Raw genomic sequence first — 25510 nt, 5'->3', positions numbered from 1 at the left:
CTTTTCCTTATCATTGAGAGATTAAAAATCGAGTCTTAGAAGTTAGACGAGAGATTAATCATAACATGTTTTGTTACTTAAAGAATGAATTATTGGTAGATGATATTCCCTCTCTTATCTCTAGTTGCGCAGACTCTAGATAAATATATGACTCAACCGGGTGACAAAGTTGCATTCCTAGTATCTTGGTCGTCCTATTCTTCTCCATGACATTTGCAGCTGCCTCAGTGTAGATCCTCCACGGTGGAATAAATCTCCGAAACTGGCTATCGATCAATCGTTTGGCATTCTGTATCCATTGTATCTCACTTATCATTGCGGGTCAACCAACCCTCTCGGCTGACAGTAAGTAGACCATAGTAGTCAAGAATTAGATAGGAATAGTCCATAGCGACGGCGGCCCAGAGGTTCTTTATCCCAACCCAAGGGAACAAGGTAAGAAAAGATCGGTAGGCACTAGCCATTTGATACAAGTACCAGACCACGAAACAAAGACTACGCTCTTGGTCAGTCTGGATATAAACTCGCAACAACAGGTTGCATTTTGGACAGATAGGAAGGTCGACTTACGCGATTCTGGGCGAGTTCATGATGCATAATCCCCAACCAATGAGATGGATAAGAGTGATGAGAGGCCGTCCAAACTCCTCAGCAAGCTTTCGAGCAAAATAAGCATCCTTTTTATAGATGCTTCGAAACCCAGGATCAATAAAGAGCTGATTGATAAAAGCCTGGAACCCATTGCGTCGCCAACGAATAAGTTGGCCAACGTACGTGGAGTCACATTTGACCTCGGTGAAGACTTCAGCCTCGCGTGCGTCTTGATGGAATAACTCCCACCCATTCCGACGCAACCAACGGGTTATAAAGCTGTCCTCACCCGTCTGGAGGAGCCCACCCGCGAAGATCTCATTTGTCAGATCGTCCAGGAATGTACCAGGCTTTAGAGCAGCAGTTCGAAGCAACATGGTCCGACCTACCAAGCACCATATTCCACCACCACTGGCATGGAGAACCATCTGCTTCTCGTTGTTACTTGATAGCTTTCGGATAGCTGCGACCTCCCAAGGCGTGAGAGCATCAGGGTTCCGTCGCTCTGTCGGAATCCAAGCACTTGCAGAAGTTAGCTGTTAGTCAAACAGGGGTCTTGTACTCGTACTTGCCTTTGTCTACCAACAACGCCTCCGACTTTTGGGTTTTCGAACCCTGCGAGGAGATACGGCAACACATTATCGGTGGGCCATACTGTATCGTCATCAACAAAACACAGTACATCACCAGTGGCTTCTCGCACAGCAAGAGCCATCTGTGTTCGTCGGCCAGGCTTCGGAACAGTCAGAATGGTGATAGGCACATTCCCGGACTTTTGGAGGACAGGCGAGGCCAACGATTTGACTCTTGCAAGATCACGAGGGATTGTAACAACAATAATCTCCTTGGGCTGGCTGGCAACGCAAGATTGCAGTGTGTTGGTAAAGTCGTCAGGTGTGTCAATGGTGAGTATCAGGATGCTCACGGTACCAGTTGGAAAGGTTGGCTTTTCAAGGGGAACTGGATGATTGTACTCCTTCATTCGCATCATTGTGAGTACAGCGTCGTATTGAGTCCATAACCTTTGGGCTGTTAATTATATGGTACTTGAGGATCGAGGACCTCTTGGGCTTACCACATTCCCGCAAGAATGGTTGACATCTTGACTGGATTTAAAAGTATGGTATATACTGACAAGCCTCGAGCGGTAAAGAGTATTTGTAATGTTTACGGGTTGAGGAGAGAATGTGAAGGAGATACTGATTCAGCAATGAAGGTAATCCTGCTGTATTATAGAGAAACCAAGACATCTCCCAGGTTTTTAATTATTCTTGGAACATAAATGCTCGTCATCGTTGTCTATGTAGATTATTACTCTAGTCCGGCTGTAGCTTACAACAGTCATTGTTGTCTATCTCAATCGCCCACGAAGTATCCCAAAGTCACATCAATACCGTATGGTATTGGTTATGTGGTTGCCGGAGGCATAAAAGCAACGTTCCACAACATCTACCGTTTTTTATATCCGGCCCGAGTTCCCGTACAGTTCTTATCATTGCTTACGGTCTCTCTCTTGAACAGTTATGATGACTCGATTGCCAAGACCTCTGAAACTTGTTGGTCCTAACCGATGCTGATCTTACCGAAAAACAGGTGGTGTTGGTGCTTGAGGTGCTGTTGCATAAGCAATCACAGGCATGGTATTTAGCCACACTGCAACCCTGAATAGACAAACAAAAAGATAATGCATATGCAAGACCACGCATATAACCGACTACAGAGAAATAGCAGTTTGTAAGAAAGAACGCGCGGCCTGTATCAACCTGCATGCGATCACACAAAACATCACCAAGACAAGTCCAACCTTTGGCAAGTTTTACCCCTCCCGCCACATCAACAAAACATCTTCATCTCACACCAACTACGGACAAGCAGTCACTATGAGCCGTTCAGCAGTCGACGTGTCATCAAACACGCAAGAAGGTGATTTCAACACCATCGTTACCAACCTGGCCAATCAAGACAAAGTGCCGTGGTATCAGAAACGAAATCTACGAAATCTTTACTTCATGCTGATCCCGACATGTATGGGTATTCAGATGACATCGGGGTTTCATGCCCAAATGATCAATGCTATGCAAATACTGCCATCATGGATCAGTTGTATGTTGGCTTATCTTTTCCCCATGATTCACGCTGACGGATACGAAATCCGTAGACTTTGGCAATCCTCAGGGATCTCTCAAGGGCATCATTGCAGCTGCATACCCTCTAGGTGCCATTTTGTCACTACCCTTTATACCTATTATCAATGATCGACTCGGAAGACGTTGGTCCATCTTCATAGGGTCATTCATTATGGTTATCGCATCTTTAGTACAGGGATTCGCTAATTCTGGTATTTATGCATTTCACCGGCCAAGTTCACTTGGCAGACTATGCTAATCAAACTTTGCAGTTGGGTCTTACATTGCTGCACGTTTGATACTTGGCTTCGGTCTCCCGTCATGCTTAGTATCAGGCTCCTCCCTAATTGGAGAATTAGGGTACCCAAAGGTATGTACCTGCTAATGTATCGATATGGTTCTAACAGCGATAAGGAACGTGCGGTTTTGACATCGCTTTTCAGTGTTTCGCACTTTATCGGTCAAATTACCGCAGCCGGCATTTGCTTCGCCACCAACGGCATATCGTCCGATTGGGGTTGGCGAATTCCTTCACTCCTCCAGATCGCTCCCCCAATGATTCAGCTTTGCTTTGTCTTTTTCGTTCCTGAAAGCCCAAGATGGCTAGTCGCCAGAGATCGCAGTCAAGAGGCCCTACAGACACTAGTCAAGTTCCATGCTGAGGGAAGGGAATCCGACTTTGTCAAGGCAGAAATGGCGCAGATCCAGTCAACGTTACGCATCGAGATGCAAACCACAAAGAGATCATGGCTCGACCTTGGTGCGACTGCAGGCATGCGAAGACGTTTGCTGACGACCTGCATGTTGGGCCTGTTCACTCAGTGGTCTGGGTCGACTCTTATCTCATACTACCTCGGCGACCTGCTGCAGATCATCGGCAAGGATTCTTCCCACTTCAAGCAGACTATCAACGTCAGCTTGGCTTGCTGGAGTCTTGTATGCTCGTTCGCAGCGTCCATGCTCGTTCGTCGGTTCAAACGTCGACATATGTACCTAGCTTGTACCGCTAGTTTGCTCATCTGCTTCTCCAGCTACACGATAAGCATGGAGAGGACAATAACGGCAAAGGAGAACGGGGGATCAAACGATGCTGCTGGTGCGGCTAGTATTTTCCTCTTATTCGCTTATTCGCCCTGCTATTGTCTTGCACTAAATACAGTTACATACAGTAAGTAAAACAGTGCACTACATACTATCGAGGCCTCAGTGTTAACAATTACCTTTAGCATATCTTGTTGAGATCTGGCCCTACGCAGAGCGGTCTCGTGGTATAGCCATTTTCCAGCTCTTTGCACGCTGTGCGGAGTTTTTTACTACCTTTGCCAATCCAATCGGTCTCAAAAACATAAGTTGGCGGTATTTTATCGTCTACTGTTGCATTCTTGCTTATGAAGTCGTTTTTGTATACTTCTTCTTCCCGGAGACTTCTGGTAAAACGCTTGAAGAAGCAACATTCTGTAAGTTACGCAAACATAGAAACAAATTGTATTGACGCCGTTAACAGTATGTGCACAGTATTTGAAGATGAGAAGTCATTGGCTGCAGAGACTATAATTGCAGTGGAGAACTCAACTGCTACGGAGCTCATGTCGAGAGAATCTCTAGAGCGCAGGCAGGCAGGATCTGGCACGAAGCCATCAACTTGATGATTCTTTACATTGGAAATATCCATTACTTTAAGTGATATCTCATACGGTTTGACTGGTTATGTTTATTATTTACTGCCTTTCATACAAGGTAGAGGCTTGAGACCATTCTAAGCTCGGTGTACTATCAAGTTTGGATCCTCCAAATACTACTCATACCTACAACTGAACCTAATGCATACTAATTAAATTTCCAACTGGTAGCATATACATTCATCTAGTGTCTATCATATCAGTTGATAGCTGGATCTGTTTTATCCGCACTAATAAGACGCGATATCTTGATCACGTTTATCGGGTTTGCTTGTCGACGCTACGTAGCACTTTATTCAGCGAATGGTAGAGTCCAAGTTAGCCGCTGCATAAAGGTAGACGTCAGATGTTATCATATAGTCGCATAGAGGTCCGTATTCGTGCTTGTGTAACCACTTTCGAGGCGGGGATAGGTTTTTGTACTTCTTGGCATGTAGAGGTAAAGATAAGAATGGGCTCATGTAGTGGTTAAATTCAGAGGATAATTTGAAACTCAACATCACAGTTACACCCGCGGACTTTGGCAATTTTATCCAAGTATGATGGGTCACCTCATGCAAATCGACAACCTCTATGAGTTGTTGATATTACAACCTGCCCTCTTTGGACTATCATCTGATTATATGCACTCATGTATAGACTTCCGTTACAGTTCCGTGATAAGAAGGGCAACTGATCCGCTCAAGTAATGATCTTCCTGTTGAGTTACTATGAACAGTCATAAGATTGCTACTCGTGCAGCATGCTGTACATGGTATAATTATTGACGAGGCAGTCATATCCTGGCTGTACAACTAAATTCAACGAACACATGACAAGCTCTGCAGATGGTCACGTCTGTATGCTTACGCATATGTCACTCATAAGATAATAACATGCAGAAGACCGGCCCGTAACGCCGATAGATCAAGCATTCATTACCGTAAAGCAGTTTCCATCATGATATATAAACCCTGCGAGTACCACACAGTATGAAAGACAAATAATCAGTATCATAAGTCATTCTCGCAGAGCAATCAGTATCAAATCCGGATTTACCAACGCCTATCATGGGTCTTACAGAGGAACAAAAGCAGCATTTTATCGAAAATGGCTGGTTAAAGTATGTTTTACTCTCCTGCTCACTCATGCCAGATAACTAACACCGGGCAGAATTGAAAGTGCCTTCACGCCCGAGCAGGCTGCGCCGATGCTAAAAGACGTTGAAGAACGTCTCGGCGTAGACTTGAATGATAAGACAACCTGGAAGCAGTGGCGTATCAACCTCAAGCCTAATCGGTGGGTTCAGGCATCTGAATTCGCCCCCAAGGCTTGGGAAGCCATCTGCGAGCTCTCTGGCGGGGAGCATCGCCTGGACCCTGAGGGCTGTTTCTGGAGCAATGGTTTCATCGTCAATCTTGGTGATTCTGCCTATGAAGGCAAGCCATCGCCACTAGAGGGACTGGACCAATTCCATACCGATGGGCAGTTCTTCGTCCACTATCTTGACAGCCCTGAGCAGGGTATTTTTTGCGTGCCGCTTTGGACCGATATAGTCCCAGGTGGTGGTCCCACAGCTCTCTGCTCTGGGACTGTAGGCACTGTTGCAAAATGGCTATATGACCACCCTGATGGCACCAACCCAGACCTGCTCCCACGAGGCCATCCACGGTTCAATGATCCCAACGGCACCAATTTAGATTGGTCAAACGAAGTTGCTCGGACCAACGGTCGTTTCGACCTGGGCACAGGCAAGGTTGGGGATGTGTTTTTGTTGCATCCGTTCTTGGTTCACTCCCCGACACGTAATGAGAAGAAGCTCTTCCGTGCCATAACGAATTCAAAGACTAGTTTGAAGGAGCCTAATCTTCTACATCGTGCGGATGGTAAGTATAGCATTCTCGAGCAGACCATCAGGCGCGGTTTGATGCAGAATGGTGTGACGGAGGAGGGTTTGAAGAACTGGCACATCACTGCACCTCGAGAACAATTTCAGCCAGGTCTCGTTGGTAGAATTGTACCGACAAAGGCCGATGTCACCCCTCTAGACAAATTTGGAGTACCTGCAGTAGCGTGAGGTGTCGGGTTGGTCTTGATACTGTCTATTCCAAGGTTGCTGAGAGTGATTGGAAACTTATTGTAGAGGTCTTTCCAACAAGGATTGACAAGGCATTTCTCATGTAGTTTTAGTAGGGTTTTTGATTCGCTAGACGATTTTTCCCTACCTTATGCCTAAATTTATAAGCGGCTTAGTGATATGTAATTCCCACTCCCACTACGTTGTCAACATCCAAGAGTTCCAGTTTAGTTGGTCGGCATTCTTAAGATCTATGAAACACCAGCGACCCCAAGAAGGTTGTCAGCGAAGAAATGGCTAATAAATCAACCCCAGATCTCCATTCTCCCGATTGTACCTCTCTGTCTGCGTCTGTATCTGGCTCCTACAACACCTGCAGGCTACGCAGTTGTATTTTCTGTCATCAGCGAAAAGTTGGATGCGATCACCAATGGCGTTGCTCCAACTGTTTCCCTTTCCAGCTGGATTTCTCACACTCAGCCGCGCGGGGCAGAGCCAAAGAACGGCTCCCGCTTATTGATCGGTTGCAGAGACTCAAAGACATCATCAGGAACCCAATGAATGTGGATGGACTCGACTTGAACAACAAAGTATTCAAGCGGTGTAAATTATTGACTTTGACTTTTTCTTTCAGATTGAAGAACTGCGCGACCTGGTGCATGACCTTTTCTCGAAGAAGTTGGGTGGGCGGATGATTATGTGCCCTACGTGAACAATGAGCATGACTTAGTGAGACAATCTGCTTCTAGCATTCCTAACGACGGCGTTTAACTTAAAATAAAGTTTCAGCCGAATCCGTTTTCAATTAAGGTTTGCATCTTTTATAACATATAAGCACTTGCTTGGAACCCCTCCTCCCTTCTTGATCCATTTATTCACTGGCCTTCTGTAATGTTCGTGGAAGTAACAGAACATATTGCCGAAAGTCCATCTTCTACGATTCTGCGCGCAGCATAATGTCAAACAGTCAGCCTCAGGTTGCTCTGCCCGGAGGTTCCGGCCGGGCCACCTCAAGATGGTCCTGGTGGTATCTGGGTCTTGGAGTTGCGACTCTTGCTGCGTTTGTCCCGGTTTTCAGCTATGATTCAGAAACGCTATGCCCTCAAGCACCTATTCAAAATGTCCAATTGCAAGATCCAATGACAACAGCCATGCTCAAGAACTTGAGCTCTGACCTTTTTCGAGAGAAGAGTATCAAACGGATGGCAGGTGCCATTCAAATACCGACAATAGCATATGACGATATGGGCCCAATTGACCAGGACGCCCGTTGGAAAGTCTTTGACAAATTCGCAGATTATTTACAAACTACATTTCCGAAGATTTATGAGAAACTTACACTGGAGAAAGTTAACAGTCATGGACTTCTTTACACGTGGACTGGCAGCGACACAACTCTAAAGCCAACCGTTTTGATGGCCCACCAAGACGTTGTACCTGTTCCCGAAAGCACTGTCTCGCAGTGGAACTACGCACCTTTCGGTGGTGAGTTCGACGGTTCATCCATTTGGGGCAGAGGGGCCTTGGATTGCAAAAACACCCTGATTGCGTCTCTAGAAGCAATAGAGGCTCTGATAAATGCAGGATTTGAGCCGCGACGAACGATAATCCTCTCGTTTGGATTTGACGAAGAGATCTCTGGCCACCACGGAGCTGCCTTCCTTGCGTCCTTTCTCCTCCAACATTATGGAGAAAATAGCGTGTCGCTCATCATCGATGAAGGGGCGCCCATTCTTCCTATCTGGGGTACTCACTTTGCTATTCCCGGGGTATCCGAAAAGGGCTACGTTGATGTTGAGATTGTTGTCCGCACCAAGGGCGGTCATAGTTCGATGCCGCCCGTGCACAGCAGCGCCGGTATAGCCGCTGAGTTAGTGAGCACCATTGAGAATAATCCATATCCACCCCAGCTTTACCAGGACAATCCACTGCTGGATTTTTTGTGGTGTGGCGCAGAGCATGCCCCAGGCTTCATGATGGGACTCAAATACCTCTTGCCTAGAAGAGGCCAGACTGGTATACTGGAGACTATAAAGCAGCTCTCGTTCCCACGGCTTGTTTCTCGTGTCAACAAAATGGCTGGATATCTGATCTCGACAACGCAGGCAGTTGATGTCATACATGGCGGTGTAAAGGTCAATGCACTTCCTGAACGGACAACTGTCTTGATCAATCACCGAGTCAATGTTGGGGAATCATCAGAGCTGGTTCGACAGAAAATCACCAAGCTCGCTGGTGTGGTCGCAAAACGACATAACCTTACCCTACACGCATTTGATGATACGGAAGAGAAGGAGTCGTCGATACTCATTCGTTTCATGGGTAGTGTACTTGAACCCGCACCCGTGACACCTACTCAGGCGGGCGATGAAGAGAAAGATACCCCATGGTCCGTGATATCCGGGACGACCAGATCTCTCTACGGAAAGCAAGTAGTGATGGCGCCTGGGATCATGCCAGCGAATACGGACACCAAATATTATTGGAAGCTGAGTCGACACATATTCCGGTATTCTCCGGGGTGGGATCCTGAGGTACTTTCAATTGAGGGCATACACACGGTCAATGAAAGAGTCAGCGTTGTAGCGCATATCAAGACTGTGCAGTGGTATGTTTACTTTTTGAAGAATGTGGACAATGCAAGGTTTTAGCTGAGTTGTGACGCAATGGCGGGCCTCGTGTTTATTGGAGAGAGATTTCTGATTGTGAGTTGTCACTGTCACGGACCATGCTTGTATCGGAAATGATTTCGGTAGATTTAGGCTTTGGCAATTAAATGTTGATTGGCACATATGTTGTTGTGTGTGATTGGGATCTCCATATTGATTTTATATAACCGACTTCCCAACACCAATACTTTAATATAATAACTCCTTTTTCACACAAGTCGATGGACTGAAAGCGCCGTCCGCAATCGTGTCATGAGACAGACTTTGTGGCCAGATTCCTACGTCATACTGTTGTTGTCGATTTAGCACAAACGCTAGGCCCTGTCATCCTTCCAGGACAAGCCAATTAACGGTTCAAAAGTCAATGGCGCATGCACATCATGTCGGGTCAGTCCGAGAAGGGACTTTACAGTCCGAGCCATCCGCTCGGAACAGAGCGTGTTGCCTTTATTACGCCGCAGATAGACATTGAATTAGACCCTTGACAAGACTCAGTTGAGGGGAATACAGGGTAGTGGCCTCCAAGATTGAGTACTGAGTAGGCTGTGCAAAAAGTCAGCAGTGTCGAATACGCGTATTGATCAATGATTGGTCAAAGACCCGTAATAGAAGCGAATCCCACGTAATCATTGGCGAGAAGGATTTTCCGAATCTTATCAGCCCCTATCCTCATATACTACTAGACTAGTCAAATTACCTTACCCTTGTTTGTGCTCCCCGTCCACATAACTCACGTACACCAGCAGTTCCTTCAAAACACCGTGGCCCCAAAAGGATGACAGCTACACAACCGGTGCAGATAATGGCGCAGACGCAAATTGAACCGCCGATGCATTCCAAACTCGACAACAAACCGCTACTGAGACATAACGAGGATGTCCGCTGTCTTGTCAGCACTGCGCTTTTCTTCACCGTCTTCTTGATCACTTGGCACAACTTTACCTCCCCCACAGCTGGCGGTTGGATTTCTTTTTCACTATGGCTTGCCTTGTTTCAGCTCTCCTTCATGGGCGCTGTCACGACACATAATGCTATTCACCTGCCCGTCTTTTGGTCCAAGAACTGGAACAAGTTCTACCAAGTTTGCCTGTCTCTGCAGTATGGCGGCGCCGTCTCCATTTTTATTCCAGGACACAACTTGTCTCATCACAAGTATCCTCAACAGGCAAGAGACGTTAGTGAGTGCTTTATTAAAAACCGTGAACCTTTCGCCCTCGAGACGCTGACCACCCTCAATAGTGCGCACCACCAAGGTTCGATACAGTTGGAATCTCCTGAATGGGTTGCTGTTTTTCTGGCATGTCGTCCTCTCCGGAAACAAGGATGACAAGCTTTACTTTGCAGCTCAAGCCCGTCTCAATCGACCTATCGTGAGGCAGCGTCAAATTGAGGAAATTGCTGTATGGGGCACCACCGGCGTTCTGATCCTGATCGACTGGCGACGATGGATCTGGTTTGCGCTGTTGCCTCAGTTTTACGCCAAGTACTGCATTCTCTCTCTCAACTTCCTCCAGCACGACGGATGCGACATGACGTCAAAGTACAACTTTGCACGCAACTTTACCGGCATAACGCTCAATTACTTGTGCTTCAACAATGGATACCATACAGTCCACCACCTGTACCCCGGGCTGCACTGGTCAGTCCTACCCGAGAAGCATCAGGAGCTCATCTCGCCCCATGTTGCACCAAGCCTGGAGGACCCCAACATCCTGCTGTACATGTGGCGCAACTTCATTTACCCTGGGCTCCGCGTTGACTACAAGGGCAAGCCCCTAATAATTACCAAGGAGGAAAATGAGATGCCGGATGAGCCTTGGTTCTACACCGAATCAGAAACATTTTCCAACACCAAGGAATACCTGGCACAAGGCATGGAATGAGAGACGAGAGGGGGAGCCAGGGTCTATCTGGAGTGTATGTTTAGGGTTGTGGCCAGAGCCTTCAGCATTAGGGGGAAAACGGCGAATTCCAGGGGGCATATCTTGTTTAGCATTGATAGCATCGGCATCTTTTAAAAGTTAATTAATGACTGCAAAGATAATGACGGTAGCGGAGCGTTATAATGGCAAGAGCATCACGTGCAAGGTCACATGGCGGGCGGAAGAAATTTTAGATGGACCGGTAACTTCAGTTTTCCAGCAATGCAAATTCATTCAAAGAGCAATCAACAATAGCCTCAAACCCGAGACACCGATATCATTTGAGCTGGGGGTCGACAAACGCAGCAATGGTGAAGGACACCTGTGGTCTGGCCTTTTGCAAGTAATTAACAATCAACAGGAAGTACAACCTTACAATCAGGAAGCCTTTGACAAGGCCAGAAATGAAAAGTCCGAAGATGCAATTGAGGGCATCGGTCAAACAATTCACTGGAGTAATTGCGATCGTGCATTTCAACGGAAAATCGGAGGAGGAGCCTGGTTCGGCATGGCAAAGGAAGGGGGCTGGGTGACAGTGCCTCCAGGTTATTCTGTTTATTTTATCAGAGGAGCGAATGGCGAGGTGAGGATAGAGTGAAATAGGTCTAGATTTCCCAATTTGCTACTATGCATTAGTCACTTTCATAATCGTATTAGCGTTCTATGTTCCCCAATTCACCTGCTTGATACAGTATCAGTGGTCTATAAAAATATCCTATGGGCGATGCGCTGTCAGCACATCAGCCTGAAAGAAGGCAGAATTATACAGCCACTGAGATTGCTTATTCGTCCAGTTGATCGATGTGCGGGGTTGTTCGTCTACTGTGTCAGCCTTACCAACCTGTATTTCAAGTTCGGCTGAGCTGGGTTGAAAATGGACTTTTCATCACTGTAAAGTTCGCATATTGATTGTCCTTGGAGGAAATTCTGACAAAATTCCTAGCTCACAATGTCAGACCCATTAAGCATATCGGCTTCAATAGCAGGCCTCATCAGCCTGTCAACTGTAGTGTACCAAACACTTACGAATTTCGCCGACAAGGTCGACAGAGCACCCAAGTCCGCCCAAGACATTCTTCATGCTGTGACGGAAATGCGGTTTGCCTTAGTGTCGATGTCTGATCTCGTCGATAGATTCTCCCGCATCTCTGCTAGACGCAAGGTCATGGTACAGCTGGACCATCTTGTTATTTCTTTGAGCCGCGCTGTCATGACTTTCACAGACCTGGAGTTATTTCTCAGCGACTGGCCAGAGATTTCATCAATGCAGAGTTCAGCGTGGAGGCGCATTCGATGGGCCATGAAAGAAGACAAGGCTACGCACTTGATCAAGAGGTTGTCGGAGAATAAAATTGCTTTTGTGCTTATACTTAGTATTTTGCAGAGGTGTGTGACATCTGAATAATTCTACCCTTTTTTTCTTATGGCATGGAACTAAATAACCTTTATCAGCGAATCAGACTTTGAGGCGCACACGTCAAGTCAAGCTTTAATTGAGCAGATGGACACGATAATAGCTGAAAATCGGGAAATGCGAATTTTTATGGATCAGATTGGCAATGATCTGCAGAGCATTGCTGGATCTGTTTATATACCAGGCGACGCATCTACCATAGGGTCTCCCATTGTTCCTGGATCACTCGCCCGTATACCAACAGCTCTTCATCCACCAGTTCAGCGTCCAAATCTAGTTTCGTATTTCAACGATCAATCTTTCGACCGAGCCACAGGAAGCAACAATGTATCGGAGACACAGCTCTTAGTGCCATCAACATCAGAGGACAGATTTGCCTCGCGTTCTTTCCATGCCCCCACTCACGCGTCAAAGAGGTCCTTCTCCATTATCCTGAAAAAGAGTTGGGTGTACAAAAGGGTCAGAACATATTCCCTGGACCTTTCGCTGAACAGTTCGACATTGCAGAACAGGGCCTGGTCCATGTTTTCTGGTGTCAGCCTCAACGATGTGTCAGTTATATCCTTCATTCGTCTACCACTGAGACTATCAGATATTCCCCATGATGCTTGGTATTGCCGTGCGCCCAGAGAAGTGTCTCCAAATTACCAGACCTTGGGAGCAGATGATCCTTTTGTCATTGCGGTTGTGGGTGAGAACATGTCTGGAAAGACATCCTTAGTCGACAGGGTAAGCAAAACCTAGCCTCTCAACATCATGATATTAACTGGCTATACAGATCTGTAGTAATAAGCGTGGGGATAAGTTCACCCCTTCTAATAATTCAACAATCGAGCTTAGACGTCGACTTGAGTCCCTTCACGAAGGCCATCAGTACCCGGTAGAACTAATTGACACCGCAGGGCTGGATTGCTTCCAGCCTCTCGTTGATGAGGCTATTGCTGAATCCCATGGCGTCATTATCACATGCCCAGCGATAGATGCTGACATAGGAGTGCTGTCGAGACTGTACGAAAGGGCAAAGGTTAGAGGATCTATTGCCAGCGCCCAAGACATTACCCCAGTCGTTATTGCAATCACAAAGCACGATCTGGCGACTGATTGGTTAGATGAGTCAACAGTCCTTCGAGTCAAAGACTTTGCCAAAGACAAAGGAATCGATTTGTATATTACTTCAGCAATGAAGGATAGTGGCATTACTGATGTGTTTGGTGGCATATTTAAGTCATTGGTAAAAAACACTACCAGAACGCCTTGTCTACTAGGCTGGAAGGAGTAGTAATACCTAACTATAGGCTGTTCAATAAATTCCTCATTTAAGTTTTAGTAGATATAGCTTGCTGGTATTTTATTAGAAAACTACAAGTACAACAATACTAAAGAACCAGTAGTTAAGGATATGTCAGTAATTATGAAGTCTGCTGCGAATTTCGCATAAAAAAAAGCTACAACTTGTACCAAGTAAAGGCTAACAATTTAGTCCATTCCGATCCATACCATACCAGTCGTGTCCATCGTTGTATCAGCCCAGGTACCAGCCTGCCACTTGAGCCTATCCTTAGTAGCCTCAGCAATGTTTGCGTAGCATCGCAAATTCGTCGCCTGCTCAGGGAAGTCAATGTGACAGAGAGCCCCGAATGCAACAGGCTGCTTGGCAAAAGACCCGTTGTACCAGGGGAAATCGTTGATCGGCGCGTCCTTCTTGAAAAAGTTTGTGCCAGAGCGAACATTCTTGCCATCGTACTCAGAGTCCCACGCCAGCCACATGACCTTTGCGCGGTCGAACTGTCGTCCTGCCCACGTCTCCATGTTCACGGTGCAAGCAGTTCGTGTGATGTTGGAGACGGTGCATCGGAGAGATCGCCATCCCTTGGGCTGCACGATGGATGTGAACCAGCACTGCACCTTGGGCTCGGTCTTGTACGGCTTGGCGAAGTAGACGCGGAAGCTGGCGTTCTGGGTAGGCGCCCGACCAGGCAGCTCTGAACTGTCCAGTTCGCCGTACTGGAAGTTGATGTTACTGTTGTTGGGAAGTGTCAACCAGTTGGCTTCTGTGTTGTACACAAGACTGTTCCAGCTTTGTAGCTTGAGGTCGAACCCTTCCTTGCCAAGGTTGAGAGTCTCAACAGCAATGTTGGGACCATGAGGAGAGATGATGTCGAATTGGCGAAGTCCATAGATGACTCTCGGTGTTGAGGCCAGACTCTTCTCAAATCGCACTGTCGTGGAGCGGGCCATGTTGGTCTCGGTCTTCCAGCCAATATCGAGTGCTCTTACACCTCCCGTCTTTGGTCTGTCCTGCTCGTTGTCATCTCCGCTCTCAAGTCCCGCAGCCCCAACGGAATTGTCCTGAGTGTCTCCCCAAATCGGACCCATTCTGTACAGGCCAGTTCGCTTACCAGAGGTTGAAGTGTTGATACTTCGTCCCCAGAAGCCTTTGAGATGACCACCGGCCAGCAAAGGGTCATAGTGCTTCAAAGTCAGTCCTTCAAAGGAGGTGTTGCCACGTTGGCCTTTGCCTTCCACAGAAGCCTGCCAGTTGTCGGCTTGACCCATGAGATCAGGCCCACGGTTGGTGTACAGACGAACAGCAGTGACCCTTTCCTTGGAATTGGCCTCATCAGTGGGACGACCAACTTCGACTGAACAAGCGACGACTCTCTCTCCGTCCTCAGGATGCAAGTTCAAAGTGACTTGCTTTCCACTTCCAACAGCTCCAAGATTGGTCACGAGACCGTTGGAGTATCGAGTTCTCATACCACTCACAACGCCACGGTCTGAGATCTCGACGATGATCTGCAGCAGAGCAAAGGTAGGTTTGACAAAGTCAAGGTTACAGAACAGAGTTCCCTCATCTGAGCCAATTGGAGGGGCTAGCCGTAAGTGCTCGCTGATGTCGTTCTTGTCCGCCACGAGAGAGGCAACCTTGTCTGCCTCCTCCTTGCTACCAGATGACCCTTCGAGCAGAGGGTGGTATGTCTGTTCTTCATCGCCAAACAATTGAAGCTTCCGGGGGGTTCGTTCAAGAACAACCTTTGGCAGTCTTTCTCTGAATGAAACTGGGCTCTGGAATTGTTCACCTCGGGTTTCGTCGGTTGCCAGCTTGGGTGTCGACGTGACAAGATCCACTTCAGTGACAATCTTCATCATCTGGAAACGGCATGCTCTTCTGCCGAGTTCCATTCCTTTATAACTGGCTGAGAACTTTGACTCATCATCAACCTTGGTAAGGGTGGTGTTGTCAGCAAGAGTGCCTGAGTCCATTGGCTTGTCGAATTTCTTTGTCCCGGCGTCAATGTCGAAGAGATCAGAGGAAATGTTTCGGTAGATCTAGAAGAACGGTATTAGCCACTGACTATCATCGTTTCACGATGTCTGACTCACATTCTTATAGTCCATGTATGCATCCAGAAGCGCGTTGGTATAGATTGCAGCATTCTCGTACATGATAGGCAAAAGCTTCTCTGGCTTTAGTGCCATGAAGCTTCGTAGAGCTTCGTACTTGGTGAGGATCGCACTAGAGAAGTCAGAATTGAATTAGTTGTATGTCAAGGTGAATCTCACTAAGTTCGCTGCGGGGTTTTCGCAACAAGGTCTGGGAATCTCGCCGCAGTCTGCATCAATGTATCGATGCTCCAAGGCTCGTCCACTGTCACTACGAGTTAGTGGGTCTTGACTGGAAGTGAAGTTGGGGAGTAATACTTGGCTTGATACTTCCACCGCCAGACCAACCAACTTGGATTGTGGTCTCGGTGTTGGCTTGGATGTTGTTCTTGGCCACCTTTACCTTGGCTTCGGCCTCGAGCTCAACCGGCCCGATGGTCATGGCAACCTTAGCCCTGGAAGTCATGTTAGCTTTGGAAGAGATTCATATTACATGAGAACATACTCTGCCTCAATTTCGGTTTTCTTGTCCTTGTTTAGTACCTTCATGCTGACCAAAGCATTGAACTCGCCACCTTCAAGGAATCCTAGCAAGGGTTAGTGCACCTAAGCAGTTGTGGGAGACGGGGTGACTAACCAGAGATGAAGCAGTCTCCAAAGACGTCAACAAAGTTCTTATCGTCAACAGAGGGCAGTGCTTGGAAGATCAGAGCATCCTTGATATTGATTGACTGGTTGATGACTTTGACACTGATAAAGAAGTTCAAGTCGCTCTCCTTGAACTTGTCAGAGTCGATGAATGATCCCTTACCGGAGCCGCCAATGGCGCCATACTTGATGGACAGGGAGCCAGAAATGTTCATCTCGTCCGTCACCTCACTGGTCCAGTTTTAGCAATGATCGTAGCAACATGGATTGATATTAAAAACATACCTGAGCTTACTGACGAATCGGGAAGTGTAAGTGACAACCTGGCTTCGCCCACGGTTGGCAAGTTCTTCAGCCAAGCCCTTGGATTCAGCAGACTTGAGAGCCTCAGTCACTTCAAGAGTCTTCAGCTTGGAGAGTTTGATGCGCTTGGTTTCCAAGATCTGGGCTTTCTTTCGTCGCTCAGCAGTCTCGGCCTTAGAAACGTCCTCAAGCTCAGTTTCGTAGGCATTGATATCCTCGATGAGCTTCTTGATCTGCTCGGCTCGTTGCTGGAATTGGAAAGCAAAACTGCGAGCTGCAAGGGCAGTGCTATCGTTGCCCTCCTCACCTGCTGGAGACACAAGAACAGCATCGCCACTCTCTTCGCTGCTGGGACTGTGTGTGGTATGAGCACCACTGATAGCGAACCTCAAGTCGCGCATGGTAAATCCATCGTTGGTGACTGGGTTGTCGATGCGATCAGGGTCTGTGACTACAGCATCGTCGACACAGATCTGCTGGGTGTAGGAGTTGAATCTAGAGTGGAAATGATGTTAGATATCACAAAGATGAGCTTTGAGTGCGACGTACCCCTGGCCTTGAGTCTAGTTAGTTGAAAGTTGAACGGCTGAAGTTAGAGGTTATCATGCTTACCGAGTCTCATGCCATTGTTGTATGGCGCCAGACGAAGTGCCATGATGAGTAGTCTGTACTCCTGAGTGAAGGAGACGGATATAGAATGAGGTTAAGAGGAAGTGATATAAAGGCGAATGCTGTACCTGTAGATGGAGGATGATGGATGGAAATGAAAGCTTGAGAGGTCTATTCTTATATTGAACTGCTACCACCAGGATTCAACGTTCTTTTACCATGTCTAATCAATACTTGCCGCCCTTCCTGTACAGTATCCTCAACGGATTAGGCCTGGACTCAGGTCTGAATCAATTCTCGTATCAAACACATCATACATATCACTACGCAAGCCACATTACCCAATAAGACCAGGGACATGTTCCAGTTCAGCAAGCCAGGAATAAACGATAAGTGCAAATGCAAATATAGTCTAACTCCATTAGTAGTATATGGAGATTAGACTACTCCGTATTAGACAGCTGACTGCTCGCTTGTAGTACACTATTGTATGCTATAAACACGACGAGACTGGTATGCAGCTGCTCCCTGCAATAGTTCGGTGACTCTTATTGGTTGTATTGTAGCACAATTGTCTCAGTTGGACGCGGGGTAGAAACGCGCTATTGAATCCAACGGGGCCTAGAAAGTCCCCATCATTAGCTAGCCAATAGGGTCTACACATAAAGTTCAGCTCACTCCATGGTAATAGGAGTCACCGACTTTCATGGCATGTTTCTTGCGAAAACTATTATTCTGTCAGCTTGCCACCAAGCGCCTGATTTCCAATCTTGGTAGGGATCATCACTGAGCGTTACAGCATGTGTGCATAGTCCTTCTATGGTTTGATGTAGGCAGAGCATGGTGTTCAGCTCAGCTGCTGTAGTCCAGCCACGAGCATCAACAGAGAACCGACACAGGTCATGATACTGATCTGTTTCTAAGCCACTTTCTTTTGATCACATTCCTCTTGCCTCACCTCAGATGTAATCATTGCGCTGGATCGCTCCGGTACATCTTCTTCTTTTAATCAATTTTTCTTTTTATCATCGCGACTACCAGCGTCAAGGATGACTGTGGATGAATTCGACCCTCTGATCACCAGTGTTGCGAGGCAGGCTTCAACTGGACAGGTCCTTCGGCTGCCGTGGCACACTCGGCCTGTTGCTTTGGGGTCATTCTTCAACACGAAAACGGCATCATCATCAAAAATTGACCCGTTCTCGCGGGATTCCGCCTTTGACACCGAGTCACTGCGCAGATCATACATCAACTTTGAGCCATTTGACGGCGATGCGTCCTACAAATCCAGTGAATCCACATCTTCATCTACCTCCGCTGATCATCTTAGCGTTGGTGTTGGGGTTGGTATATCTTGTTTTGTTGTCTCTGCCAGTGTGTCTTGTCAGTATGATAGACATGTGATGGAAAACAAAGATGTAAGTAGACCCATATCAATTCACTGGTTTCGTACATACAAATCACTAACAGGGCTCTTGCACCAGGCTTCAAAAACATCAGTCATGACAACTTACCGAGCTGGGTCCGTTACCTTCACACGGCCGCCAAAGCTATCAGAAGGCGCCTTGCAAACTCTCAAGTACAATGGCGGATTGACCGCCTTCAAAGAACGTTGGGGAGACTACTATGTCGCGGGTTACAGAATTGGTGGCGATGCTGGTGTCATGATGAGTCTTGGCTCCAGCAGCAGGACTGTGTCAGAAAGTGTCACAATTTGTATCAAAGTCGAGATCTTGTTCTTTTCCTTTGAGGATAGCTGGTCCAAAAGCTGGTCGTCGGCGGAATCAGACCTGCGAGTCACCTTGTCTTGTTTCTCGACGGTCGAGCAAGCCAAGATCCAAGAGCAGCGACAGATGGGGGATCCAAAGCTGTACAGTTTCATTCAAGAAGCTCGGGGTATACACAACCGAGCCCAAGGCTTGGTCGATACTATACAGCGGAAACTGGACCATCTTGGTGTTTCGAAGGATAAACAAGTCACTGCCGAGCAATGTGTGGGACTATGCCAGTCTGGTGTTGTGGTGGAATTGTTATTATTTCCGGTTGAGAGTCTCAGGGAGTTGCAGTATTGGAAAACTGACCAGAATGTGATTTGCATGTAAGGTATTGAAAGCCCTCAATAAATACCAATTGCTTAGTACTATCGTGGTATTCACAGAAAGAGAGAGGAGCAGTTTAATGCTACCTATTGTTAGGGCTAATAAGATGAAAGAAAGTGTGAGGTATCCGCACTACTCTGTACGGAGTAGGGATAGTATAATTTGACTCAACTGCGTAACCCCTGCACTGGCTAAAATGAAACATCAAGCCGTCGACCCTAGTCATGCTACCCTGGAGTTGAGGTGCAGTAAAGTTGTGTTCTTAATTATGAAACATAATCAAAGACAATCTAGAATCTTGCCAATAACCTCATGTGGAAATGTTAATAGTTAGTAGCAAGATAAATTTAAATGTCGAACAAAGGTCTCTACTATAATTACATGTTGGCATACTTAGTATTCTTTTCCATTTGATAATACATAGACCTCGCTACTTGTCTTTTGTTTAAATTTGTTTTTTAGTATCAAAATTATATCAAGATCATTTGTTGGATGTTTCTACTCTTTCCCATATGGAGATTCTGGAGAAGGCGTTTCATAACTCTCATAGTATTTACAAATGCCTGCAACGTGGCATAGCCTATGTGTGTCTCAGTGTGTCAAAAGCTTCCAATACAATCGGTCCATCCTCAGTGTTTCCATAAACCAGTCGTCTCCAACCTTCCTCCAGGTCTCGTGATAGTACCCGCCTCCAGTACCATGGGCCCCCGAGTTGGGATCCTTGTTGCCAACATGATATATAACCGACCAACTGGCCTTGATCTCATCTGGCGATATCTGCTCCATCTCAGCAGGACCGATATTGTGGATGGCTTGCAAATCCTTGTTCGCATTGTTGAAGAAAGCAGTCCAATCCGCTCGTGACGACCATGCATAGGTCACGCCGTCCTGCGTAATCACGCTTCCATTAGGTTCGTGGAACGAGTATGTCGCGTTGGGCAGCATGATACTGTCGAATTTATCCCATTGTTGAGTGTCGGCTAAGCGGCAGTATTTTGCTTTTTTCTGCTGTATGATGGCGTAGGCCTCCGAGGAAACTGACATTTTGTCTTCTTTGTTATCTGAAGATGAGTTGCCGGGTTTTCGATGTTTTGGATATGGTACTATTACACGGTGGTAAACTGCAGCGTTTCGAGAGATTCTGCGGGCTTTTCTAAATGAGGGGAAATAAGATAGGGAAGCAGAAAAACAGATCTTAACTCGAGTCGTGTTTATATATGGGGAGACAGGGTGAATTAGTCAGGCTGGTCTATTTCACTGACTGTGAGGTTGCATTCTGGCGGTGTCGCTTCCTCTGCTGGTTTTATAGCTCGGGCAAATTTCTATACAAGGATAATTTGCTGACAGATCGACTCACATCCCATGTAGGAGTTCTTGGCATCTCGTTATCTTGCAGTGCAGAAATCACATGATATTATTCTCTTGAGGCTATACATATAAACGGATTCTCCCTCTCGATACATTTGATGCCACTATTGTGTCGCAAACCGAACGTTCAAGTTGACCTAGCCCTGTTGTATTTGCCAAGGATGTTCATTCCTCGCATAGAGATAATGAAGAGGACCAAGGTAACAATCTCCAGTAAGACCACACTCAGACTTGCAGCAAAGGCATACGTCTGTGGTACATGTAGTCAGTATTTTTGACGCAGATTTAATACATGCGGAGGTATCTTACCATCTCTGTGCACAAGCTTGCCCAGGGTATGTAGCTTCGTCGTGAACGGTTCTGACAGGACCAAGACCAGAGATCCCAGTGATTGTTCTGCAGAACTTCTTTATCGACAATGAGATACACAGTCGCTGCGATCCAGCCACCAATGACAATCCCGGAGCTGACAAAGACAGTAACGTTGTGTACTACGCCATCGCGCATGGAACGCAACTACTTTATGATTAGATATGGTATGAGAGTAGATCTTCGGGGTACTTACAAAACTGAGGCGCGTCACAAGTGCGACTAGTTGGACGACAGATGCGAATATGGTAACGGCCAGCATAAGCCACGTCGACAGCATCTTGATGGAAGGCCATCGAGTTCTCACCCAGCCATCATCGTTCCTGTCAATGGAGCTATGTGTGGCCTGCCAAACATTAACGCCATGTGCCAGTAAGCCAAGAATGCTCAAGTTGACGAGAAGGATAAGAACTCGTAAGGCGAGACGGATGGTGTCTAGAGCACCGCCTTTGGGTTTTGGCGGCGCCCTGCGCTGCTTGAGAAGAGTTTGTTCATCTGAACTCAGACGAGCTGCCTTTTCAGCATGGCCATTGTCGACTTCGTCATGAGGGTCAAGTCGGTTTGAGTATGACTCGTAGCCAGATGGGATGCTCAGGTCCATGATGAAAATAGAGTTGTTGGGTAAGCTTATGTTTAGTCTTTCTAATAGGCTTTTGCACGCGGGGACCTTATATTCTTATTGCTTTGCATGTGTTACAGCCCCATTGGCTTGGCTTCGGCCCAGAAGTTGGATATCCGAGTTATCTAGGGTCTCGGGCAAGTAAGCCTCGCTTGGCATCAGACTAGCCAGGGTTGACAACTGACACTGCCTGACCAGATAACCAATCGGCATTGATGAGAAATCAGAGACCGCTTACCATCAGCCCTAGGAGATAATCCTCCTCCAAAGTCCCAATTCTAAATACAGAAGGATTTGATTAGTTTGCGTTTGTTACCCAATAGCTGATGCGTGGCGCAGGTTTCATCAGCACTAGGTGACCACGTTACCCGAACTGGTCCACTAAAAGGAGGAACCTGCCGACCCTTGTCCCCTGCTAGAGCTCTATTTCCATCTGGGCTGAGTGATCCTCTAACGTGGATTAATTTACGCCAGTCGTTATCTGTCTGGAATAGCTTTGTGTTACTATGCACAACAGGATGACTCTGGATGACCACAGCCTCACCGACTGAAATAAAGATGAAAGTATTGAAATTAGATGCGCAGTAGTGCTGACATTGCTTGGGGGCTGAGAATCCTCAGATACCCGACGAGCCGATGTTGACGAAACGACAAACATATAAGAGCAATTATATATCTGCTACAAAAACATCATCATCATCATCAATCACTCGAACAGCATCAACTACTTGCACAGTTCAATCTCAACAACGTCTCTTTCTTACAATAATAATTCATTGATACCCTTTCTCTTTCCACCACACACAATCTACAAACATGCAGTTCACATCGATTCTCCTGCTTGCCAGCACAGCTCTCGCAGCTCCCTGGGCTCCTCAGTCATCTGCCCACCAAGCCAGGGCTGAAAGCATTGATGACATGCTTCCTCCCATCGTACCTATCAACACACGGAGTGGTGACCGAGATCTCATTTCCAAGATCATCACCGCCCCCACACAAGTCGAACGACTCAAGCTCTTGAACCAACCTGGAGATTTCGTCTTTGACTTCAGAGCCGTTACTGGAGCTGGAGAAGCTATTGGAAAGGGCGGAAGATCTGTTTCCGCTACCTCTTTGACCATGCCCGCTCTTATCGGCAACGGCGCTTCCATGACAGTCGCCTTTCTTGGCCCCTGTGGAATGAATACCGCCCACGTTCACAACAGAGCTACGGAGCTTAACATCGTTGTCAAGGGCCGCCTGGTCACCAACTTTGTTGTTGAGAATGGCGGCAAGCCCATCGCCAACACCATGGACACATTCCAGATGTCAGTCTTTCCTCAGGGCGCTATTCATCAAGAATTCAACCCTGATTGCGAGGATGCTGTATTTGTCGCTGCTTTCGACAATGTCGACCCTGGTGTCAACCAGATCGCACAAAACTTCTTTTCCCTCAGAGGGGACGTGCTCGAAGCTACTCTGGGCGGTGTTCAGACCATCGATGGCAAGGATATCGAGTCCTTCCGCGAGCATATTCCGGCCAACATCGCTCTTGGCATTGATGCTTGTCTTAACAAGTGCGGTATTAAGAGGAACTCGAAGCGAGACTTGAAGGATATCTTGAACTAGGTGGTGTGTCTCAGAACGTAGGTGCTGGTTGGTGGTCATGGTTTGGCTTTTAGATTGAATCAGTTGTACATATTTAGTTTCATGTCTATACTTCATTAGCGTCTACTATCGATTGAATTAACATTCTTTAACTTTTAGTGGCTGCGTTCAGTGCTGGTGCTGCTGTTGAAGTCTCAAGTCCGGGGCTTAGTAAGAGGTCCGTCTCTGTGAATTTTAGTTACTATTAGATACAAGTTCTTCACCAATATTTTAATGGAGCAATATGAGACACCATACTCTCACCTGAAGATAAGGTTTCTATTATAAATCACTCTTTTTAAGCATTATGACTCTAATGCTTATAAAAGACCTGTTTATTTTCTTACCCTACCTTAATATAAGGTTTAGATAGGCATAAAATGCGCTATTTACTTGCTTCCATTTAGCTTTTTCTTCTCTTCCCTCCACCAACATTAACACATAACACATCACAAGTCATCACAACAGCCGCCAAGATGCATCTCGCACCAACCATACTCTCACGATGCTTTTCTTGTGGATATCAGTGGAGACGCACCCAGTTCTTCCGTAGCTTCCGCACTTACCTAGGGAAACGCTCAAACCTAAAGACAAATTCCTATTAGTTTTGCCTACCCCGCCCATTAGCATTTCTGATTAACCGCGGCCCCTCAGCATATATATTCACCGCTTGCCCTAGAGTTGCTGTGACCATAAGTTTACTCCCTCGATTCTCTTGCAGTCCCACCACTTATCATCTTCAACTTTTACGAAAAAATCAGGTCAATATGGAAACCGTCCACGGTATTTGCAGCCCCCCATTTCAAGGAGTTCGCGATCTCCTCGAGGGCTACATCAAGTCCAACGAAGAGCTTGGGGCTTCGATAACTGTCAACATCAACGACAAAATAGTCGTGGATATCTGGGGCGGACACAAAGACCAAGAGCGCAAGGAACCTTGGGAGGAAAACACTATCGTCAATGTCTTTTCGAGCACAAAGACAGTCACCAGTCTTGCAGTTCTCATCCTGGTTGATCGAGGCATGATTGATGTCAATGAGCGAGTCTCCAAATACTGGCCCGAATTCGGGCAGAACGGCAAGGAAGATGTCCTTGTCCGACACCTACTCTCTTTCGCGTCTGGTGTTCCGGGCTGGGACGAGCCCCTTTCAATCGAAGACGTGTACGATCTGGAGAAAAGCACACCGATGTTAGCACGCCAAGCTCCATGGTGGACACCAGGTACCGCCTCTGGATACCATGCTTTGAATTATGGACATCTCCTTGGAGAGCTCATTCGTCGAGTTTCTGGAAAGTCGCTGCGCGAGTTCGTCGCCACCGAGATCGCAGGTCCACTGGACGCCGACTTCCAGATCGGTGCCTTGGAGAACACGTGGGACAGGATTACCCCCATCGTGCCTCCAGAGGATTCAGGCATCATGGCAGATCTCGATGCCAAGTCCATGCAAGGAAGAACCTTTCTCAACCCACCCATTGATCCCAATCTTGCAAACAGTGAAGGGTGGAAAAAGGCAGATATAGGCGCTGCCAATGGGCATGGCAATTCTCGGTCGCTCGCCCGTATCATGTCCGCAATTACCTTGAGAGGAGAAACTGCTGGCAAACGTATCTTGAAAGAAGAGACCGTCAAGTTGATATTTGAAGAGCAGCAGTCTGGGGAAGACTTGGTTATGAAATTTCCCCTCAAGTTCGGAATTGGGTTTGGGTTGACACCTTGTGTTGCAATTGACTGGATGCCAGAAGGCAACGTTTGCTTTTGGTGTGGTTGGGGTGGTTCTTTTGTTGTCATGGATCTTGACAGACGCATGACGATCTCTTACACGATGAACAAGATGGATAATGGTCTTGTGAGCAGTGATAGGGCTGCTGCTTATGGCAAAGCAATTTATGATGCAGTTGGGGAGTAGTGCAGTCTTTCAATACTTGTATGCACTATGCCAACTGTTAGCAGCACATCTAACTATGATCAGATACTACTTACGCGACATGGCCATGCTTGCATACTCAAAATCATGTTACTTTCTGTTT

At 46.8% G+C, this 25510-nt stretch overlaps 12 protein-coding genes across 12 annotated transcripts; 8 read left to right on the top strand and 4 right to left on the bottom strand.

Annotated features, from left to right (window-relative positions):
* Window positions 1-305: 305 nt before the first annotated feature.
* Window positions 306-1692, bottom strand: FPSE_07856 (uncharacterized protein; the record flags this gene model as incomplete). Its single annotated transcript, XM_009260974.1, has 4 exons — window positions 306-495; window positions 571-1113; window positions 1206-1613; window positions 1667-1692. 4 exons carry the CDS (start codon window positions 1690-1692, stop codon window positions 306-308), a joined length of 1167 nt encoding a protein of 388 aa, XP_009259249.1.
* Window positions 1693-2471: 779 nt separating this feature from the next.
* FPSE_07855 (uncharacterized protein) lies at window positions 2472-4363 on the top strand (the record flags this gene model as incomplete). Its single annotated transcript, XM_009260973.1, has 6 exons — window positions 2472-2694; window positions 2750-2929; window positions 2990-3087; window positions 3132-3885; window positions 3944-4174; window positions 4233-4363. The coding sequence occupies 6 exons, from the start codon at window positions 2472-2474 to the stop codon at window positions 4361-4363; spliced, it is 1617 nt and encodes a 538-aa protein (XP_009259248.1).
* A 1082-nt stretch (window positions 4364-5445) lies between these two features.
* FPSE_07854 (uncharacterized protein) lies at window positions 5446-6452 on the top strand (the record flags this gene model as incomplete). The annotated part of the gene is made up of 2 exons (XM_009260972.1): window positions 5446-5498; window positions 5549-6452. The coding sequence occupies 2 exons, from the start codon at window positions 5446-5448 to the stop codon at window positions 6450-6452; spliced, it is 957 nt and encodes a 318-aa protein (XP_009259247.1).
* A 956-nt stretch (window positions 6453-7408) lies between these two features.
* FPSE_07853 (uncharacterized protein) lies at window positions 7409-9103 on the top strand (the record flags this gene model as incomplete). Its single annotated transcript, XM_009260971.1, has 1 exon — window positions 7409-9103. The coding sequence occupies one exon, from the start codon at window positions 7409-7411 to the stop codon at window positions 9101-9103; it is 1695 nt and encodes a 564-aa protein (XP_009259246.1).
* Window positions 9104-9923: 820 nt separating this feature from the next.
* On the top strand, window positions 9924-11004 carry FPSE_07852 (uncharacterized protein; the record flags this gene model as incomplete). The annotated part of the gene is made up of 2 exons (XM_009260970.1): window positions 9924-10299; window positions 10361-11004. The coding sequence occupies 2 exons, from the start codon at window positions 9924-9926 to the stop codon at window positions 11002-11004; spliced, it is 1020 nt and encodes a 339-aa protein (XP_009259245.1).
* Window positions 11005-11992: 988 nt separating this feature from the next.
* On the top strand, window positions 11993-13736 carry FPSE_07851 (uncharacterized protein; the record flags this gene model as incomplete). The annotated part of the gene is made up of 3 exons (XM_009260969.1): window positions 11993-12429; window positions 12496-13186; window positions 13236-13736. 3 exons carry the CDS (start codon window positions 11993-11995, stop codon window positions 13734-13736), a joined length of 1629 nt encoding a protein of 542 aa, XP_009259244.1.
* A 197-nt stretch (window positions 13737-13933) lies between these two features.
* On the bottom strand, window positions 13934-17447 carry FPSE_07850 (uncharacterized protein; the record flags this gene model as incomplete). The annotated part of the gene is made up of 9 exons (XM_009260968.1): window positions 13934-15787; window positions 15842-15974; window positions 16022-16106; window positions 16160-16296; window positions 16347-16428; window positions 16479-16720; window positions 16775-17287; window positions 17342-17348; window positions 17405-17447. The coding sequence occupies 9 exons, from the start codon at window positions 17445-17447 to the stop codon at window positions 13934-13936; spliced, it is 3096 nt and encodes a 1031-aa protein (XP_009259243.1).
* A 1003-nt stretch (window positions 17448-18450) lies between these two features.
* On the top strand, window positions 18451-19503 carry FPSE_07849 (uncharacterized protein; the record flags this gene model as incomplete). Its single annotated transcript, XM_009260967.1, has 2 exons — window positions 18451-18819; window positions 18886-19503. The coding sequence occupies 2 exons, from the start codon at window positions 18451-18453 to the stop codon at window positions 19501-19503; spliced, it is 987 nt and encodes a 328-aa protein (XP_009259242.1).
* A 588-nt stretch (window positions 19504-20091) lies between these two features.
* FPSE_07848 (uncharacterized protein) lies at window positions 20092-20544 on the bottom strand (the record flags this gene model as incomplete). The annotated part of the gene is made up of 1 exon (XM_009260966.1): window positions 20092-20544. The coding sequence occupies one exon, from the start codon at window positions 20542-20544 to the stop codon at window positions 20092-20094; it is 453 nt and encodes a 150-aa protein (XP_009259241.1).
* A 451-nt stretch (window positions 20545-20995) lies between these two features.
* FPSE_07847 (uncharacterized protein) lies at window positions 20996-21838 on the bottom strand (the record flags this gene model as incomplete). The annotated part of the gene is made up of 3 exons (XM_009260965.1): window positions 20996-21118; window positions 21178-21384; window positions 21434-21838. 3 exons carry the CDS (start codon window positions 21836-21838, stop codon window positions 20996-20998), a joined length of 735 nt encoding a protein of 244 aa, XP_009259240.1.
* An 834-nt stretch (window positions 21839-22672) lies between these two features.
* FPSE_07846 (uncharacterized protein) lies at window positions 22673-23464 on the top strand (the record flags this gene model as incomplete). Its single annotated transcript, XM_009260964.1, has 1 exon — window positions 22673-23464. The coding sequence occupies one exon, from the start codon at window positions 22673-22675 to the stop codon at window positions 23462-23464; it is 792 nt and encodes a 263-aa protein (XP_009259239.1).
* A 785-nt stretch (window positions 23465-24249) lies between these two features.
* FPSE_07845 (uncharacterized protein) lies at window positions 24250-25389 on the top strand (the record flags this gene model as incomplete). The annotated part of the gene is made up of 1 exon (XM_009260963.1): window positions 24250-25389. One exon carries the CDS (start codon window positions 24250-24252, stop codon window positions 25387-25389), a length of 1140 nt encoding a protein of 379 aa, XP_009259238.1.
* Window positions 25390-25510: the final 121 nt, after the last annotated feature.

Source organism: Fusarium pseudograminearum, chromosome 1 (genome assembly GCF_000303195.2).
Source record: "Fusarium pseudograminearum CS3096 chromosome 1, whole genome shotgun sequence".
NCBI classification, from domain to species: Eukaryota; Fungi; Ascomycota; class Sordariomycetes; order Hypocreales; family Nectriaceae; genus Fusarium; species Fusarium pseudograminearum.
This window is presented reverse-complemented; position numbering and strand designations above follow the sequence as displayed.